This window comes from Jaculus jaculus, chromosome 1 (assembly GCF_020740685.1).
Source record: "Jaculus jaculus isolate mJacJac1 chromosome 1, mJacJac1.mat.Y.cur, whole genome shotgun sequence".
NCBI classification, from domain to species: domain Eukaryota; kingdom Metazoa; phylum Chordata; class Mammalia; order Rodentia; family Dipodidae; genus Jaculus; species Jaculus jaculus.
Genome location: NC_059102.1, coordinates 102676999 through 102695085, shown reverse-complemented (window position 1 = coordinate 102695085; position 18087 = coordinate 102676999). Strand labels below are relative to the sequence as shown.

Below are 18087 nucleotides of genomic sequence, written 5' to 3'. Positions count from 1 at the left end.
GAGAGATGGCTTAGCGGTTAAAGCGCTTGCCTATGAAGCCTAAGGACTCACGTTCGATTCCCCAGTACACACATAAACCAGATGTACAAGGTGGCACATGTGTCTTGGAGGCCCTGGTGCACCCTTTTTTTTTTTTCTCTCTCTTTTTTTCTTTTTCTCTACCCCCCCCAAATACATTATATTTTCAGAATTACAGAAATTAACATTAACAACTAATACAGTGAAAAATAAACTATGTTGTAGGAATTGGGAAGATGGCTTAGTGGTTGGATCCTGTTGTCTTGGGTTTAATTCCCAAAGCACCCACATAAGTCGGGCACAGTTGTGCCAGATATGGTGGTGCATGCCTTTAATCCAAGCACTTGGGAGGCAAAGGTAGGAGGTTCACTGTGAATTTGAGGCCCGCCTGGGATTACAGAGTGAGTTGTGGTCAGCCTGGGCTAAGTGAGACCTTATCTTGGGGGCGGGGGGAGACAAGTGCTGGAGAGATGGCTTAGATGTTGAGGCATTTGACTAAAAAGCCTCAGGATCCAGGTTCAATTCCCTAGTATCCTAGTAAGCCAGATGCACTTAGTGGCACATGGGTCTGGAGTTCTTTGCAGCAGCTGGATGCAGTGGTGCCTCATTGTCTGTTGCTCTTCTCTCTCTCTCTCTCTCTCTCTTTTTCTGTGTTTGCAGATAAATAATTTAAAAAAATACATCTTCCAATACAGTGAATTCCAGGTCAGCCTGGGTTAGAGTGAGACACTACCTCAAAAGAACAAACAAACAAAAATCTTTCAAAATAAGAATAAATAAATGGTATAAGTATCTACTGATCATTTGCAGTTGCAAGAGTTCCTGGCATGCCCCCAACATTTGCAAATAAATAAAATATGTTAAAAAGCAATATAATAAAAGTTACATAAAATGTATGTGGAAGTATTTTTCTGTAGTCTCATAGTGGCCTTGAACTCATGGTGATCATCCTACCTCTGCCTCCCAACCTCTGGGATTAAAGGCCTATGCTACCACCAGAAAACTGGCAACAATCAATGAGGAGGGAAAGGGCTGTACTTAGACTTGACCCTTTGTTCGTGTAATGTATTGCTAAAGTTTTTCTTTTACATTGACCTACAGAAGTGGCAGCAAAGGCTCACAGTATAGCTCAGAATCTGCCAAACAAAAGTGCTTATGGACTCAAAGGTATGGATGTTTTGTTTTTGAATGTTGCAGATAGGAATTTTATAGGACTGGGATGGATGTTCAGTGGTAGGCAGGCCTTGGGTTCCATCTCCAGCATTAAAAAAACAAACAAATAGAAAAATGCTTAAAGTATTTACCATATTTATTAGGAGTAGTTAATAGAGATAAAAGTTAGGTTGAGAGGCTGGAGAGATGGCTTACCATCTCTCCATGCACTTGCCTGTAAACCCAGAGAACCCAAGTTTGAGTCCCCAGGACCCACGTAAACCAGATGCACGATGCACAAGGTGGTGCATGTGTCTGGAGTTGGTTAGCAGCGGCTGGGGGTCCTGGTGTGCCTATTGTGTGGGTGTGTGTCTTTCTCATTCTCATTACTGCCTCTTTCTCTCTGTCTCTCAAATAAAATAAATAATAAAATCATTTAAAGTGGGGTTGAGGATGTATAGCTCAGTTGATTGATTGAGTGATGTTGCTTTCTTGTAATCCTAGCACTATGAGGAAGGTGGACCAAGATTAGTAGTTCAAGGCCATCCTTGTATACATGTTAACCAGTCTCATCTCAAAATAAAAAAGATACTTATATATAATATTTCATAAGATCTAAGTTTTAAAAGTGTTTCATTATTTATATATTTATTGGGTGGGGGGAATGAGCAAGGCCTTTCCCACTGTAAGCAGATTCCAGATACTTGCTCTACCTGTGTATCTGGCTTATGTGGGTTCTGGGGAATTAAACCTGGGAATTTTTGTTTGTTTTAGTCTTCAAGGTGCCACAGAGTTTTCCTCAGTGGTTAACCTTAAAAGACTAACATGAAGTTCAGTTGAACACATGACCTTCATTTCAACTTTTTAAAATTTTTTTATTTTTTAGGTAGGGTCTCACTCTAGCCCAGGCTGACTTGGAACTTGCTCTGTAGTCTGTAGTCTCAGGCTGACCTCCATCTCACAGCTATTCTCTTACCTCTGCCTCCTGAGTGCTGGGATTAAAGGCATGTTCCATCCAGCTTAATTTTTTTTTGTTTACTTTTTATTGACAGCTCCCATAAGTATGACAATAAAACCATGATAATTCTCCACCTCCACTGCCATTCTCCCTTCTCAGATGCACCCTCCATTCAGTTGCTTCCCACTTCCATTTAATTTCTTTTTGATTCATTTTATATTTATTTATTGTTTTTTTACCAGGTAGGTTCTTGCTCTAGCCCATGGTTGCCTGGAACCCACAGCAATCCTCCTATCTCAGCTTCCTAAGTGCTGGGATTAAAGGCATGTGCTAACATACATGGTTTAATCTCTCTTTTTTATTTTGATGTCATCATGTTTTCCTCCTGTTACAAAGGTCTTGTGTAGGTAGTATCAGGCAGTGCAACATCATGAATATCAAGGCCATTATGTGTCTAGATATGAGCATTGTAAACAGTTCTACCCTTTCTTTGGCTCTTACATTCTACCACCTCTTTCAGTATGCACTCTGAGCCTTGGAGGGTGATAGAGCTGTCTCTCAGTGCTGAAAACTCCCCTGTCACTTCTTAGCGCTATGGTGAGTTTTGAATTACCCCATTAGTCACTCCCACCTGAAAAGATAAGTTTCTCTAACCCAAAGAGAATAGTGTTACTATTTGGATATAAACATTATTTTTTACATTTTTTAATTGATAACTTCCATGATTATATTATTATCCCATGATAATCCCCTCCCCCTATCACTTTCCCCTTTGAAACTCTAGTCTCCATCATATCTCCTTCCCCTCTCAAATAGTATCTCTTTTATTTTGATGTCATGATCTTCCTATTATGATGGTCTTGTGTAGGTAGTGTCAGGCACTGTGAGGTCATTTTGTGTCTGGAGGAACACGTTGTAAGAGCCCTACCCTTCCTTTGGCTCTTACATTCTTTCCACCACCTCTTCTGCAATGGACCCTGAGCCTTGGAAGGTGTGATTGAGATATTTCAGTGCTGAGCACCCCTCTGTCACTTCTTCTCAGCACTATGTTGTCTTCTGGGTCATCCCAAGGTCACTGCCATCTGAAAAGAGAAGGTTCTCTAGCCAAATGTAGCATTAATACATGTGTATGAACATTAAGAAAAGTGCTTACTGGGCAATTTGGTGAGCATAGTACATACTTTTAGACAGACAGAAGCAAACATTACACTCCTAGTGCTCATGACTATCCCTGTTTTAAGTTTTCAGTATCAGAGGTATATTCTCTCCCATGGAATGGGCCTCCAGTCAAATTAGAGGGTGGTTGATTTCTCCCATAACAGACATGCCACTATTGCACCCATAGGCTCATTTGGCCTGGCTGGCAAAATATAAGGCTTGCAGTGAGTATCTTCACTGGTGATTTCTCTCTCTCCCAGTGAACTGCATGCAGAATGTCTTCTTCCAGCTTTCTGTCAGCTGGTCTACATGGAGGAGGTATTCAGCTCAGTGCCAGCAGGGTTTCTCAGTGACCTTGCAGCCCAAGTATGTGGAGTCTTCAGCAATAGGGTCTTACCTCTATTCCTGGTAGGAAACCAAGGACCTCGGCAATGGCTTGTAATGTTTTGGGGGCATCAGGGACCTCCCTGGCCAACAATTCGCTGGAAGGTATCCCATCCCTAGCACTGAAAATTTTTTAGTAACAACCTGTGGCCCCTGAGTGTTCCATTATCCAAAAAAGTAACATTTTCTTTTTATTTATTTATTTATTTATAAATTTTTATTTGAGAGCAACAGACAGAGAGAGAAAGAGGGAGAGAGAGAATGGGCACACCAGGGCCTCCAGCCACTGCAAACGAACTCCAGATGTGTGTGCCCCCTTGTGCATCTGGCTAACTTGGGTCCTGTGGAATCGAGCCTCGAACCGGGGTCCTCAGGCTTCACAGGCAAGCGCTTAACCACTAAGCCATCTCTCCAGCCCAAAAAGTACATTTTCATATGACTTATTTATATCCTCTTAGATTTTGATTAGCCCTCCTTCCACCTTTCCTTACTCAGTCTCTTCCCCTGACCTTACTTAGGCCTTTTCACCCCCATTAATCTGTTGTTCTACTTAAATGTATTCACAATACCATCCTATCAGGTTCCCCCTCCCTCGGGTCTAAACATTTTTAAAAGTGCATATAGGCCAATTTAGTGGTTATAGTATGTACACAAAGCCAGAGAACAGCCAGCTAGGGCTTATGACCTCCCCAGCCATAGACTTTTGACTAGATTTTTAGTACCTGGCAAGTATTCCCTCCTGTGGAGCAGGTCTCTAGTCCAAATTAGCCATTGGTTTGCCCCATACCAGACATGGCACTATTGTACCAGTAGGCACATTTGGCCGAGCTGGCCAATTTTAGGGCCTGCAAGGTCCACTGCTATTTAAGACTGTTGAGGACTTCTCTCTCTTAAAGGCTCTATGTAGGATAGCTCTTTCCAACTTTCTGACAGTCAATAGGTAGGACTTTTTTGTCGTGTCATCTCCCCCGCCCCTCACCTGCCAAAGGTAGTGTCTCATTGTAGCTCAGGCTGACCTGGAATTCACTAGATAATCTCAGGCTGGCCTTGAACTCATGGCAGTCCTCCTACTTCTGCCTCTTAAGATTTCTCAGTGACCTGCAGCCCAAACGTGTAGTCTTCAGCAATTGGGTCTTACCTTCTAGTTTTGGTGGGCAACCAAGAGCCTTGGCAATGGCCTCTATTGTTTAGGGGGCATCAGGGACCTCCCTGGCCAACAAGTCACTGGAAAGTATCCCATCCCTGGCACTTAAATTGTTCTAGTAACAATCTGTCTTTTGAGTACATCATTATTCAAAGATGTATGAATATTGATTATTCATAACATCTTAAATTTTGATTAACCCTCCTCCTACCTTTCTTTACTCAATCCCTTCCTCTGATTCCATTTAGGTAATTCCACGCCCCATAATCTGTTCCTCTGCTTATATATGTGCAATACCCTCCCTTGCTTATAGCCCCTTTCTGCCCCTACTACTGACTTTTACTTTGACTCAGAAATCTAAACATTTGTAGGTAGGATCTACATATGAGAGAGAACATACAGCATTTGACTTTCTAGGCCTGGGTTGCCTCACTTAATATGATCCTTTCCACATCCATCCATTTCCCTGCGAATTTCATAATGTCATTTTTCTTTATGTTGAATAGCACTCCATTGTATAAATGTACCACATCTTCACTATCCATTCATCAGTTGAGGGACATCTAGGCTAGTTTTACTTAATAGGTATTACGAATGGAGCTTAAACATGGATTAGCAAGTATCTCTAAGGTAGTGAGTAGAGTTCTTAGGTTATATGCCAAGGAATAGTATAGCTTAATTATATTGTAAATCTATTTTTAGCTGTCTCAGGAACGAACCTCCACACTGTTGTGTACAATGCCTGTAACAGTTTACATTCCCACCAACAATGTAGAAGTGTTTCTCTTTTTCTAGACCCTCCCCAGCATTTATTTTCTTTTTTTTGTTTTGTTTTGTTTTGTTTTTTCGAGGTAGGGTTTCACTGTAGCCCAGGCTGACCTATAATTCAGTATGGAGTCTCAAGGTGGCCTTGAACTCACGGTAATCCTTCCTCTGCCTCCTGAGTGCTGGGATTAAAGGCATGTGCCACCTTTTTGGAGGTATGGTCTCTAGCCCAGACTGACCTGAATTCAATATGTAGTCTCAGGGTGGCCTTGAACTCACAGCAATTCTCCTACCTCTCCTTCCTGAGTGCTGGGATTAGAGGTGTGCTGCACCTTGTCCGGTCCTGGCTTAATAATTTTTAAGAAGATTCCTCCTATAAATTTGATAATTCAGTTATCTTCCTGTCATAGGATCTAGGAGAGATTCATGTTAAATTAAATGTTTCTTTTTTATTTATTTATTTATTTTTTTTTTGCAGTATTAGGAAATGAACCCAGTGCACATGCTCTCTCACCAAGCTATATTTCCAGCTCCAGCTTTCCATTTTTATAAAATATTTTATTTTTATTTATTTGACAGAGAAAGAGGGAGAGAGACAGAGGAGAGAATGGGCGCACCAGGGCTTCCAGCTACTCCAAACGAACTCCAGACATGTGTACCCCCTTGTGCATCTGGGGAATAGAACCTGGGTCCTTTGGCTTTGCTGCCAAACACCTTAACTGCTAAGCCATCCTTCCAGCCCCTAGCTCCCCATTTTGAAAAGTGGATACCATAAGGAGTAAGCTCATTGATGATTATGTCTATTTCTGTTAAGTGCATATTTTCCTACTCATGGCAGAGTTACTTGGATATAACTTATCTTAATGTCAAATCAATTTGAGCCATTGCCTTCAATTTATATAAGATATGCTAGCTATGTTGAATCTTATTTATTTTTTTTTTTTTCCGAGTTAGGGTCTTACTGTGGCCCAGGCTGACCTGAAATTCACTATGTACTCTCAGGGTGGCCAAGAACTCAATGGCGATCCTCCTACCTCTGCCTCCTGAGTGCTGGGATTAAAGGTGTGCGCTGCCACATCTGGTTAACAATTTACATTTTAATGAGAATAAATTGTGGCCTCATATTTCTTGGTCTGTAAACTAAATTCCTAATGATAATTTTGTTTTTCTGCATAGTACACAATAATCGTTCAGAATTAGCTATACACTTTGTTGTTCCCTAGCAGGTGCCTGGAAGAATTCTGTAGAGGATTGGACCACAGAAGACTGGACTGAAGATGTAAGTGTCTGGTGTCACATCAGACACAGCTTTCTTTTGGTGTGTGGGGAAAGCCTGATTTCCTTTAGCTCATACAGCGTTCTTTTTTCACCTCTATCTTGGTCATGTTTGTAGAAAGTTGGCTTTTTTAGCACATAATTTTCATCAGAAAAGAAGGTAGTATTTCAGGATTCTTTTTTCCCTAGGGTTCTTAAGAAACTTGGTTTTTAAGAAAAAAGACACTTGATTTTAAAACATCTGTTTAAAAATAACCAAATGTGTCTCAGTACTAGATTTTCCTTGACATGATTTTTTTTTCTAAGCTAAGCATTTCTCCCCCCCCCCAAAAAAAAGTAATAAAACTAGGGCTGGAGAAATGGCTTAGTGGTTAAGGCACTTGCTTATGAAGCTTAATGACCCAGGTTCGATTCCCCAGTGCACATGTAAAGCCAGTTGTTCAAAGTGGCACATGCGTCTGGAGTCTTTTTGTTGTTGTTGTTGTTTTGTTTTGTTTTGTCTTTCAAGGCAGAGTCTTACTCTAGCCAAGGCTGAGCAGGAATTCACTATGTAGTCTCAGGGTGACCTCAAACTCGCAGCAGTCCGCCTACCTCTGCCTCCTGATTGCTGGCGCCACCACACCCAGTTTATGTGGAGTTTTTTGTAGTAGTTTGAGGCCCTGTCACACCCTTCCTCCCTGTCTGTTGCTTACTGCCTGCAAATAATACATACATACATACATACATAACAAATGTAGATATTAAGTAGAACTGAAAAATCATAGCTGGGCATATTAGGCAGGCAAGAGGCCTAAGCAGGAGTATCAAAAATTCTATGAAATGAGCTGGGAGTGGTGACCCATGTCTTTGATAGCAGCACTCGGGAAATAGAGGTAGGAGCCTTGCTGTGAGTTTGAGGCCACTGTTGAGGTACACAGAGTTGAGTTCCAGGTCAGCCTGTGCTAGAGTGAGACTCTTATTTTTTTACTGGAGAAAGAGAGGGTTGATGGGGGAGAGAGGGATAGGGGCAGACAGGGTGAATGGTGTACTAGGGCATCCAGCCACTGCAAACAGACTTCAGGTGCATGTGCCACCTTGTGCATCTGGCTTACATGCATCCTGGAGTAATCTAACATGGGGCCCTTAGGTTTCATAGGCAAGCACCTTAACCACTCAACCATTTCTCCAGCACCCCTCCAAAAAGTTTTATTTATTCATTTGAGACAGAGAGAGAATAACCACACCAGTGTCTCCAGCCCTTGCAGATGAACACCAGATACATGTGCCACTTTGTACTGGGGAATCAAACCCATGCCAACAGGCTTTGTAAGTAAGCGCCTTTACTGCCAAGACATATCACCAGCTCTGTCCTCGCACCTTTTTTTTTTTTATTGTAGAAGTGGAGATTGGTCCTAGGGCCTTATACATGGTACAGAAGTACTATACCAAGCAGTTATATCCTTAGTTTTCTTTTGGCTTTTTATTTTATTCATTTATTTATTTTTGGTTTTTCGAGGTAAGGCCTCATTCTAGCCCAGGCTGACCTGGAATTCACTATGGAGTCTCTCAGTGGCCTCGAACTCATGGCGATCCTCCTACCTCTGCCTCTCGAGTGCTGGGATTAAAGGCATGCACCACCACTTACTTATTTGGGGCGGGGGAGAGGGAGAGAATGGGTGCACCAGGTCCTCCAGCCACTGCAAATGAACTTCAGATGCTTGCACCCCTTTTGTGCGTCTGGCTAATGTGGGTCCCGGGGAATTGAAGCTAGGTACCTTGGCTTTGCAAGCAAATGCCTTAAGCACTAAGCCATCCCTTCAACGCCTCCCCCCCCCCCCAAAGGTAGGGTCCCACTCTAGCTCAGGCAGACCTGAAATTCACGATGTATTAGTGTAGCTTTGAACTCACAGTGATCCTCCTACCTCTGCCTCCCAGAGTGCTGGGATTAAAGATGTATTGTCACCACGCCTGTTTTTTGTTGTTGTTGTTTGTTTTTTTTTGTAAATTTAAGAGTGTTCTGTGTTCTTCTATCATTGCTTTTCAGTTTTTCTTTTGGTTTTGTTTTTTAAATATTTATATGATAGAGTGGGTGGGGGAGAATGTGTTAGTAGGGCCTTTAGACACTGTAAATGAACTCCAGATGCATGTACTACCTTGTGTATTTGTCTTTTCATGGGTACTTGGGAATCAAACCTGGGTCCTTTGACTTAGCTGGCAAGCATCTTAATAGCTAAGCCATCTCTCCAGCCCTAAATTTGTAAGTTCTTAATGCAAAAAAGATTAAAGACTCTTTTAAGATACTAACTGGGAACACAGGCCCTTGATACTATCAATAATCAGTTTCCTTTTTGTTGTCTAGTTTTTGCTTGAATGTTATTATCTCAGGAAATGGGATTTAGAGTGTTTCCTATATTTAGGGCTGATAAGAATTATAAGTGGGCCAGAACTATAGCTTAGTTGCAAATCACTTGCTATGTGCTGTAAAGGCCTGTTTGATCCTTAGCACCCTTTCCCCATTAAAACAATGTGTGTACTAATGTTGTGTCTAGCTTTATAGGATGCCTTGGATTTGAACCCTGGTAGTCACTAAGTTTGTGGAGCAAGCACCTTTAACACTGACCCATCTCTGCAGTCCTTATAATTAAAAAGAAATTGTATTCTAGTCCCCTATATTTATTATTTTTGATGTATTTTATTTTCTCTAATATTTATTTATTTGAGTAGAGTGGGGGCGGTGGGAGAAGGGGAGAGAGACACTGGGTATGTCAGGGCCTCTACTACTGCAAACAAACTCCAGATGCATGTGCTTACTTGGGTACTGGGGAATTGAATCTGAGTCCTTTGGCTTTGCCAACAAGTGTCTTAATCACTAAGCCATCCCTCCACCCCTGTTCTATTTTATATTTGTGCTAGGCTTTGCACATGCCGAGCAAGTGCTGTGCTGTTGAGCTATATTCCCAACCTTTTTTGGGGCTTTAAAACAAAACAAAACAAAACAAAAAGCCACGACCTTGCTTTGTAGACTAGGTGGTCCTCATACTCATGATCCTCCTGTCTTAGTCTCCCAAGTACTAGAAAACCAGGTGTGTGCCACTGTGCACACTGGTAGATCAGTGTGTCTGTGTGTTCCTGCCCTTTTAAATTATGAGTGACAATCATGGGGTCTAGTAACTGAATGTAGGGGTCACAAAAAATTTGGTAATATTAAAAGTTTGTATGAAAGCCAAGCATGGTGGTGCACACCCAGCACTTGGGAGGCAGAGATAGAACGATTACTGTGAGTTCAAGGCCACAGTCCACCCTGAGACTACATAGTAAATTCCAGATCAGCCGGGGCTAGAGTGAGACCCTACCTCGAAAAAATAAAAACAAAAAAAAAGTTTGTATGGATGTGCACAAACAAGAACTAATTTAAAACTAAATGAATAGTGAACCTGAGGTATTTGTAGCTGTGTTGCTCATGTTGCAACTTCACTGCAGCCTTGGTTCTGAGCACACAACGTGAGCACTTCCTACTGGGCTCAGCATCATGCACTGCCAGAGACTGTGGCCTGAAATACTTTGGCTCAGATTCAAGACTATTCTATATTACAAGTTGTGGGGTTTTTGCTGTACATACAAATTTCAGCTTTTATAAAAAACATAATGGTTTAATTAAACAAAGACAACATATACATATATTTGTACCATCATTGTCCCACTATGTAGGCACCAAGTTTGTGTATCTTTGTATTATATTTGTTAGAATATTTGACTTTAAAACTTGGTGAGCTGCTAACATGATTGTGGTGGGGCTGGAGGATTGCTTAGTGGTTAAGGTTCTTGCCTACAAAACCCTAAAGGCTCAGGTTTGACTCCCCATAACTCATGTAAGCCAGATGCATGAGGTAGTGCACATTTCTGGAGTTCAATTGCAGTTGCTGGAGGCCCTGGCATGTCTATTCATTCTCTCTCTCTTTAAAAAAATAAAAATAGGGCTGGAGAGATGGCTTAGCGGTTAAGCACTTGCCTGTGAAGCCTAAGGACTCCGGTTCGAGGCTTGGTTCCCCAGGTCCCATGTTAGCCAGATGCACAAGGGGGCGCACGCATCTGGAGTTCGTTTGCAGAGGCTGGAAGCCCTGGTGCACCCATTCCCTCTCTCTCCCTCTATCTGTCTTTCTCTCTGTGTCTGTCGCTCTCAAATAAATAAAATAAAATAAGTAAATAAATAAATAAAAATAAATAATTGGCTGGGCATGGTAGCTCACACCTTTAATCCCAGCACTTGGGAGGCAGAGGTAGGAGGATCACCATGAGTTCAAGGCCACCCTGAGACTACATAGTGAATTGCAGGTTGGCCTGAGCTAGAGGGAGACCCTACCTCAAAAAAAAAAAAAATTAATTAAAAAAAATATATATATTTAAATTCTGACATGGGATTAGGGTTGATTTTTTTTTTTTAATTGATAACTTCCATAATTGTAAACAATATCCTGTGGTAATTCCCTACCTCCCCCCCACTTTACCCTTTGTAACTCCACTGTCCATCATATCCCCTCAACTCTCAATTAGTCTCTCTTCTATTTTGATATCCTGGTATTTTCCTCCTATTATGATGGTCTTGTGTAGGTAGTGTCAGGCACTGTGAGGTCATGGATATCCAGGCCATTTTGTGTCTGGAGGGAGCACGTTGTAAGGAGTCCCACCTTTTCTTTGACTCTTACATTCTGTCTGCCACCTCTTCCGCAATGGACCCTGAGCCTTGGAAGGTGTGATAGAGATATTTCAGTGCTGAGCACCCCTCTGTCACTTCTTCCCAGTACCATAATAACTTCTGAGTCATTCCAAGGTCATTGCCGTCTGAAAAGAGAAGGTTCTCTAATCAAAAGTGATTAATAATAGCATTAATATATGTGTATGAACTTTAAGAGAAGTGCTTATTGGACAATTTGATGAGCATAGTACATACATTTAGCCAGACAGCAGCAGACGTTACACCCCTAGGGCTCATGACTACCCCTGTCATAGGTTTTCAGTATCAGGGATGTATTCCCTCCCATGGAGTAGACCTCCAATACAATTAGAAAGCAGCTGATTTCCCCCAAAACAGACATGCCATATTACACCTGTTAGCTCATTTGGCCTGACTGGCAAAATCCAAGGCTTATTTGGTCTGCTCTATAGGTGTGTGTGGGCGGGGGTGCAGGTTGTGTGCATACCACATCTTCTGGGTTTTACATACGGTCTCGGGATCTGAACTCAGGTACTCGAGTTGTATGGAGATGTTTTATCCACCTTATCCATCTCCCTGTCCCCTGAGATACAATTTTTTTTAAATATTAATAGTTATTCAATTTTAATTTTTATTAACATTTTCCATGATTATAAAATATATCCCATGGTAATTCCCTCCCTCCCCACCCCCACACTTTCCCATTTGAAATTCCATTCTCCATCTTATTACCTCCCCATTACAATCATTGTAATTACATATATACAATTGAGATACAATTTTTAAATGTAATATAAAAAAGCACATCTGTCTTACTTAGCATGCAAATGTACTTTCACATTTAATAAATGGTAAATTTATATGTAGCCAAATAATTGTTTCAGGATAAATTTTGTAGGTCAATTTATTTTGTTTTTAAATATCTATTTATTTGAGAGAAGGAGGTAGGAGAGAGAAGAAAAGACAGATAGAGAATGGGCAAGCTAGTGCTTCTAACCAATGCAAACAAACTCGATGCCTGAGCCATCTTGTGCATCTGGTTTATGTGAGTACTGGGGAAACAAATCTGTATCCTTAGGCTTCATAGGCAAGCACCTTAACCACTAAGCCATCTCTCCAGCCATTTTTTTCTAAGTGTTTTGATACCTATTTTACATGCCTGTGTTCCTAGGGGTGTGTAAAGATTTCTCAGGCTAGTTCAAGTTCAAGAAGCTTTCGACTAAGAATGTCAGTGACTCTTTGCTTAAGGACATAAGCAGGTGAAGAGACTAATTTATGTAGTTACCTGTGTTACCAGGTATGATAGCATTTGCATTTAGTCCCAGTTACTTACTGGGTTGAAGAAGGAGGATCACTTCACTCCAGGAATTCAAGGTCAGCCTAGACAACAGAATGTCTTAAACACACAGAATGTCCTTATTGTCTTGGTTGTGATGATAATTTCAGTGGAAAGAGAGAGAGAAATGGGTGTGCCAGGGCCTCTAGCCACTGCAAACAAACTCTAGATACTTGCTCTACCTTGTGTATCTGTCTTTATGTACTGGGGAATCAAGCTTGGGTCCTTTGACTTTACCAGCAAGCGCCCTCATTAAATCATTTAGTTTGAATATGTGATGTGTGCTGCCTGCCTCAATAAATAATAAAAAAAGCCTGTGGCCTAATGAAATATTAAAAAAAAAAATTATGGTAGGGTCTCGCTCTAGTCCAGGTTGACCTGGAATTTACTATGTATTCTCAGGCTGTCCTCGAACTTGTGGCGATCCTCCTACCTCTGCCTCCCCGAGTGCTGGGATTAAAGGTGTTCAACATCATGCTTGGCTGTTGTGGGTTTGGACTGTGATAACAGATTGAGTTGTGAGCCTGGGAGTTGATTATCTCACTGTGCTGCTTCCCATCCTTAACACTTTGCTCTTGGGAAGTCTCTTATGCACTGTCACCAAGAGAAAACTACTTGTCGAAGCTCTTTTATATTTTATTCCCTTTAGACATCCTTTAGGTGCACTGAAGAGAATCCTGATGACTGAAAATTGTCAGGAATTCAGTATATATTTTGGTTTTATATTACAAATGGTAATGTTAAAATTTTTCCCTTAAACTTTTTGTACAGCTTTCTGAAACAAAGGTCTTCACTGCTTCATCTGCTCCAGCAGAGAATCACATCACACCTGGACAAAGGTAAGCAGTTGTGGTGAATTTTTTATATGCATGTGATTCAAAGCAAAAAAAAATATTTTTGAAGGGGAGGGTTGAGGTTGGGTCACACTCTAGCCCAAGATGGCCTTGAACTCATAGTGTACCTCCTACCTCTGCCTCCTGAGTGCTGGGATTAAAACCTTGTAAACCTATTTGTGTATGTGCACGTGCACACATGTATATGTGTCCTTATGTTCCCAGGCTCATCTGCAGTGGCTGTAGAGGAGCATTGTGTGTTCCACTCCATCACTTGTTTGTCTGTTCTTGTTTGATCGAACTGGAGTCTCTTACTAATCCTGGAGCTTGCTTTTTTTTCCTTTCTCTTTTTTCCCCCTCACCTCCCCTCTGTAGCCCTAGTTCTGTGGGGTTCACAGATTGGAGATTGGTGGGGCTCATGATAATGGCAAGCCCCAAAATCAGTGTGAGACTTTGTGTTATGGAAATGCACAGAGGAGTGATTTGCAGGAGAGACACCCAACATTTTCCTCTGGTATAAACAGAAACATACACATGTACAAGCATTTGCACATACATGCAGAAAACAAAGTAAAGGACTCACTTTAATTTTCCAGAGGATAGTTTTCACCATGGCAGGAAGGCATGGCTATAGAGAGGGATATTGGTTGTTCACACTGTATCTATAGTCAGGAAGCAGAGGGCTGAACAAGAAGTGGGTTGGGTACTGGAGTGATGGCTTAGAGGTTAAGGTGCTTGCCTGCAAAGCTTAAGCATCTGACTTGGAGTCCCCAGTACCCATGTAAAGGCAGACATCCAAAGTGACACATGCATCTGGAGTCCATTTTCCGTAGCTGGAGGACCTGGCATGCCTATTCTCTCTCTCCCTTTGCCTCTTTCTCATTCATAAATAAATAAACAAGAAACTCCAGATGCACACAACACTTTGCATATGGTTTAAAAAAAAAAATGAAGTTGGGGCTGGAGAGATGGTTATAGTGGTTAAGTGCTTACCTGTAAGCCTAAGGACCCCCGTTCCAGGCTCCATTCCCTAGGACCCACGTTAGCTAGCTGCACAAGGGGTTGCACATGTCTGGTGCACGTGTTGGTTTGCAGTGGCTGGAGGCCCTGGTACACTCACTTTCTCTGTCTCTCTCGCTCTCTCACTCTCAAATAAAAATGAACAAACAACAAAAAAATCTATTATTAAAAAAAATGAAGTGGCTTGGGACTATAAAACCTTAAAACTTCCCCTGTTGATTAAATTCTTCCAGTAAGATTCACCCACCTAAAGATTCCTCAGCCTTCCTAAACCTAACTCCAACAGCTGGAAACAAAGTGTTACAATACATGAGCCAGGGCTGGAGAGATGGCTCGGTGGTTAAGGTGCCTGTCTACAGAGACTAAAGACCAGGGTTCAATTCCCCGATACCCATATAAAGCCAGATGCACAAAGTGGCACATGTATCGAGTTAATTTGCAGTGGATTAAGGCCCTGGCATGGCCATCCTTTGTGCCTATCTTCCCTGTTCTTTCTTTCTGCTTGCAAATAAATAGTGAAAAAAAGAAAAGAAACAGCTGGGCATGGTGGCACACACCTGTTATCCCAGCACTCAAGAAGCAGGGGTAGAAGGATTTCTGTGAGTTTGAGACCACCTTGAGAATGCAGAGTAAATTTCAGGTCTGCCTGGGCTAAAGTGAGACCCTACCTTGAAAAACAAAACAAAAAATGGATGACATTTTACATTCAGATGTCAATATTGCCACGGAAAAAGAATGTACTTAGATGGGTGTGGAGCACACCTTTTTTTAAAAAAAAATTAATATAATTTATTTATTTGTGAGAGAGCAAGGCATATAGAGACAGAGAAAGGGTGTGCCAAGGCCTCCGCCCACTGCAATTGAACTCCAGATGCAGGCCCCACTTTGTGTAGCTGATTTATGTGGGTCCTGGGGAATTGAACTGAAGTCCTTTGACTTTGCAGGCAGGCGCCTTAACAGCTAAGCCATCTCTCTAGCCTGAGCACACTTTTAATCCCAGCACTCAGGAGGCAATGGTAGGAGGATCGCTGTTAGTTTGAGGCTTCCTTGAGACTACATAGCTGAGGTCAACCTTGGCTAGAGCAAGACACTACCTCGAAAATACCAACAAAGAAAAAAAATAAAGAAGGTTTTTTGTTTGCTAGGTAGTCCACAGTTATGTTCGACTATACATAGCTTTAACTGAATTCTCATAAAGGTTTATTTCCATCACATTTTTCATGGTACCTTAGAGAATAGTTTCAAATGACTAGAAATTCTAAAAACTTTAGAAAATGGTTTCTAGGACTAGAGAGATGGTTCAGTGGTGAAATGCATTTGCTTGCAGAGCCTAACATCAGATTCGATTCCCCACTACCTGCATAAAGCCTGACATACAAAAGTGGCATGTTCTTACGGAACTTGTTTGCATATGCAGGAGGCCCTGGCGTGCCCATACTTATTCTCTCTTTCCCTCTCTTTCATTTTGTCTGTCAAATAAATAAATGTGTTTTCAAAAAATATTAGGGCTAGAGAGATGGCTTAGTGGTTAAGGTGTTTGCCTGTGAAATCTAAGGATCCAGATCCCATTCCCCAGTACCCACATAAGCCAGACACATAAGGTGGCGCCTGTGTCTGAAGTTCACTTGCAGTGGCTAGAGGCCCTGATGTGCCCATTCTATTCACTTTTCTCTATCTCAAATATACAGATATAGATATGATAGTATTTAAATCAAAAAAAAATTTAAAAATACTAAAATCAGAGAGTGTGGTGGCACATGCCTTTAATCCCAGCACTAGAAGGTCGAGAGGTAGGAGGATTGTTGTGAGCTCAAGACCACCCTGAGACTAGTGAATTCCAGGTCTGCCTGGGCTACAGTGAAACTCTACATCAAAAAAAAAAAAAAAAAAAAAAAAAAAGAGTCTAAAAAATATTTTAAAAAAAAAGAAAAGGTTTCAAAGTGCAGTGACTAGGTTGAGAAGATATCTCTGGTTAAAAGGACTTGCTTGCAGGGCTGGAGAGATGGCTTAATGGTGAAGGAGCTTGTCTGCACTTGCTTGCAAAGCTTGCTGGCCTAGGTTCAATTTCCCCAGTACTCCTGTAAAGCCAGATGCACAAAGTGGATTTCATTTGCAGTGGCAAGAGGCCCTGGTGCACCTATTCTATCTCTCTCCCTTTCTCTATTTGCAAATACAGAAATAAAAATATTTTAAAACATAAAACAAGCTGGGCATGGTGGTACACACTTTTAATCCCAGCACTTGGGAGGCAGAGGTAGGAGGATCACCAGGAGTTCAAGGCCACCCTGAGACTACATAGTGAATTCCATGTCAGCCTAAGCTAGAGCAAAACCCTGCCTCACAAAAAAAGATTCAATATATTAATATAATATGACTTTATTTTTTTCACTTTTTATAGTGTTCATGTGGGTATTCATGCATGTCCACACCAGAGGAGAACCTCAGGTGATGGTCTACATCTTTTGAGATGGTATCTATTGTTGTCAAACAGGCTAGAATCCCAGCAATCCTTTTTCCACCTCCCCAGCCAGGGAAGTACAAGCACATGCCACCATGCCTGGCATTTTTACTGGTGTTCTAGGATCATACTCAGGGCACGTAATGAACTCAGATGTCTCCCCAGCCCCACTCTGAACTTTTTAAAAAAGCAACCAAGGGCTGGAGAGATGGTGTAATGATTAAGGCATTTGCCTAGAAAGTCAAGGGACCCAGGTTCGATTTTCCAGGACCCACATGCACAAGGTGGCACATGTATCTGAGTTCATCCTCCTCTCATTCTCTCCCTCTCAAATAAATGAATAGAAATTAAAAAAACTAAAAACAAAAAACCAAACCAGAAGCATTTTAGTGGTCCTTGTTCTGTTTTTCACTCGTGTCTTCCTAACTTCTAGGATTAGAACTTGCCCTGGTTTTTGGTAATACTGTGGCTCTTGTGTTTAGTCATATGTAATACTGATTTGGATCTCTGGAATTAGGACATCACAATTTAGAACACTATATAAATACTAGTCTGGGAATTCATCTGTTGGTTAGGAGAATGAGAATGGCACTGTGTGAGAAGATGACTCAGCTAGAACTTTGCTGTTTGTGAGAAGTAAGTCCAGATTCATTTGAAGCCTCAGAATCTGTCTACCGCTGGCATGGTAAAAGTTGCCAGTAGAGAGCTGACTTTAAGAGATTCATGAAGTCCTCTCTATGTAATCATTGTGTTTTGCAGCTCCTGCTCTATCCACTAAGTAAGTTTTGAGAAGAACTGTTAATCTGGAGCTTATAGCTTCTTCACATCTTCTGGTTTTAGGTCATACTTCTCAGAATGTCTTTTTTTTTTTTTTTTTTTTTTTTGAGGTAGGGTCT

At 41.5% G+C, this 18087-nt stretch overlaps 1 protein-coding gene across 7 annotated transcripts in view; it reads left to right on the top strand.

Moving 5' to 3' along the window:
* Ubap2 (ubiquitin associated protein 2) overlaps nt 1-18087 on the top strand; it is a 119082-nt gene that overhangs the window by 71709 nt on the left and 29286 nt on the right. For 3 of the 7 annotated variants that reach the window (XM_045136408.1, XM_045136422.1, XM_045136445.1), the window contains 3 exons: nt 1120-1185; nt 6803-6858; nt 13652-13719. In XM_045136408.1, the coding sequence (XP_044992343.1) occupies nt 1120-1185; nt 6803-6858; nt 13652-13719 (190 nt within the window). The remainder of the gene's footprint in view (nt 1-1119; nt 1186-6802; nt 6859-13651; nt 13720-18087) is intronic. The other 4 variants (XM_045136456.1, XM_045136417.1, XM_045136437.1 and 1 more) reach the window with 3 other exon arrangements.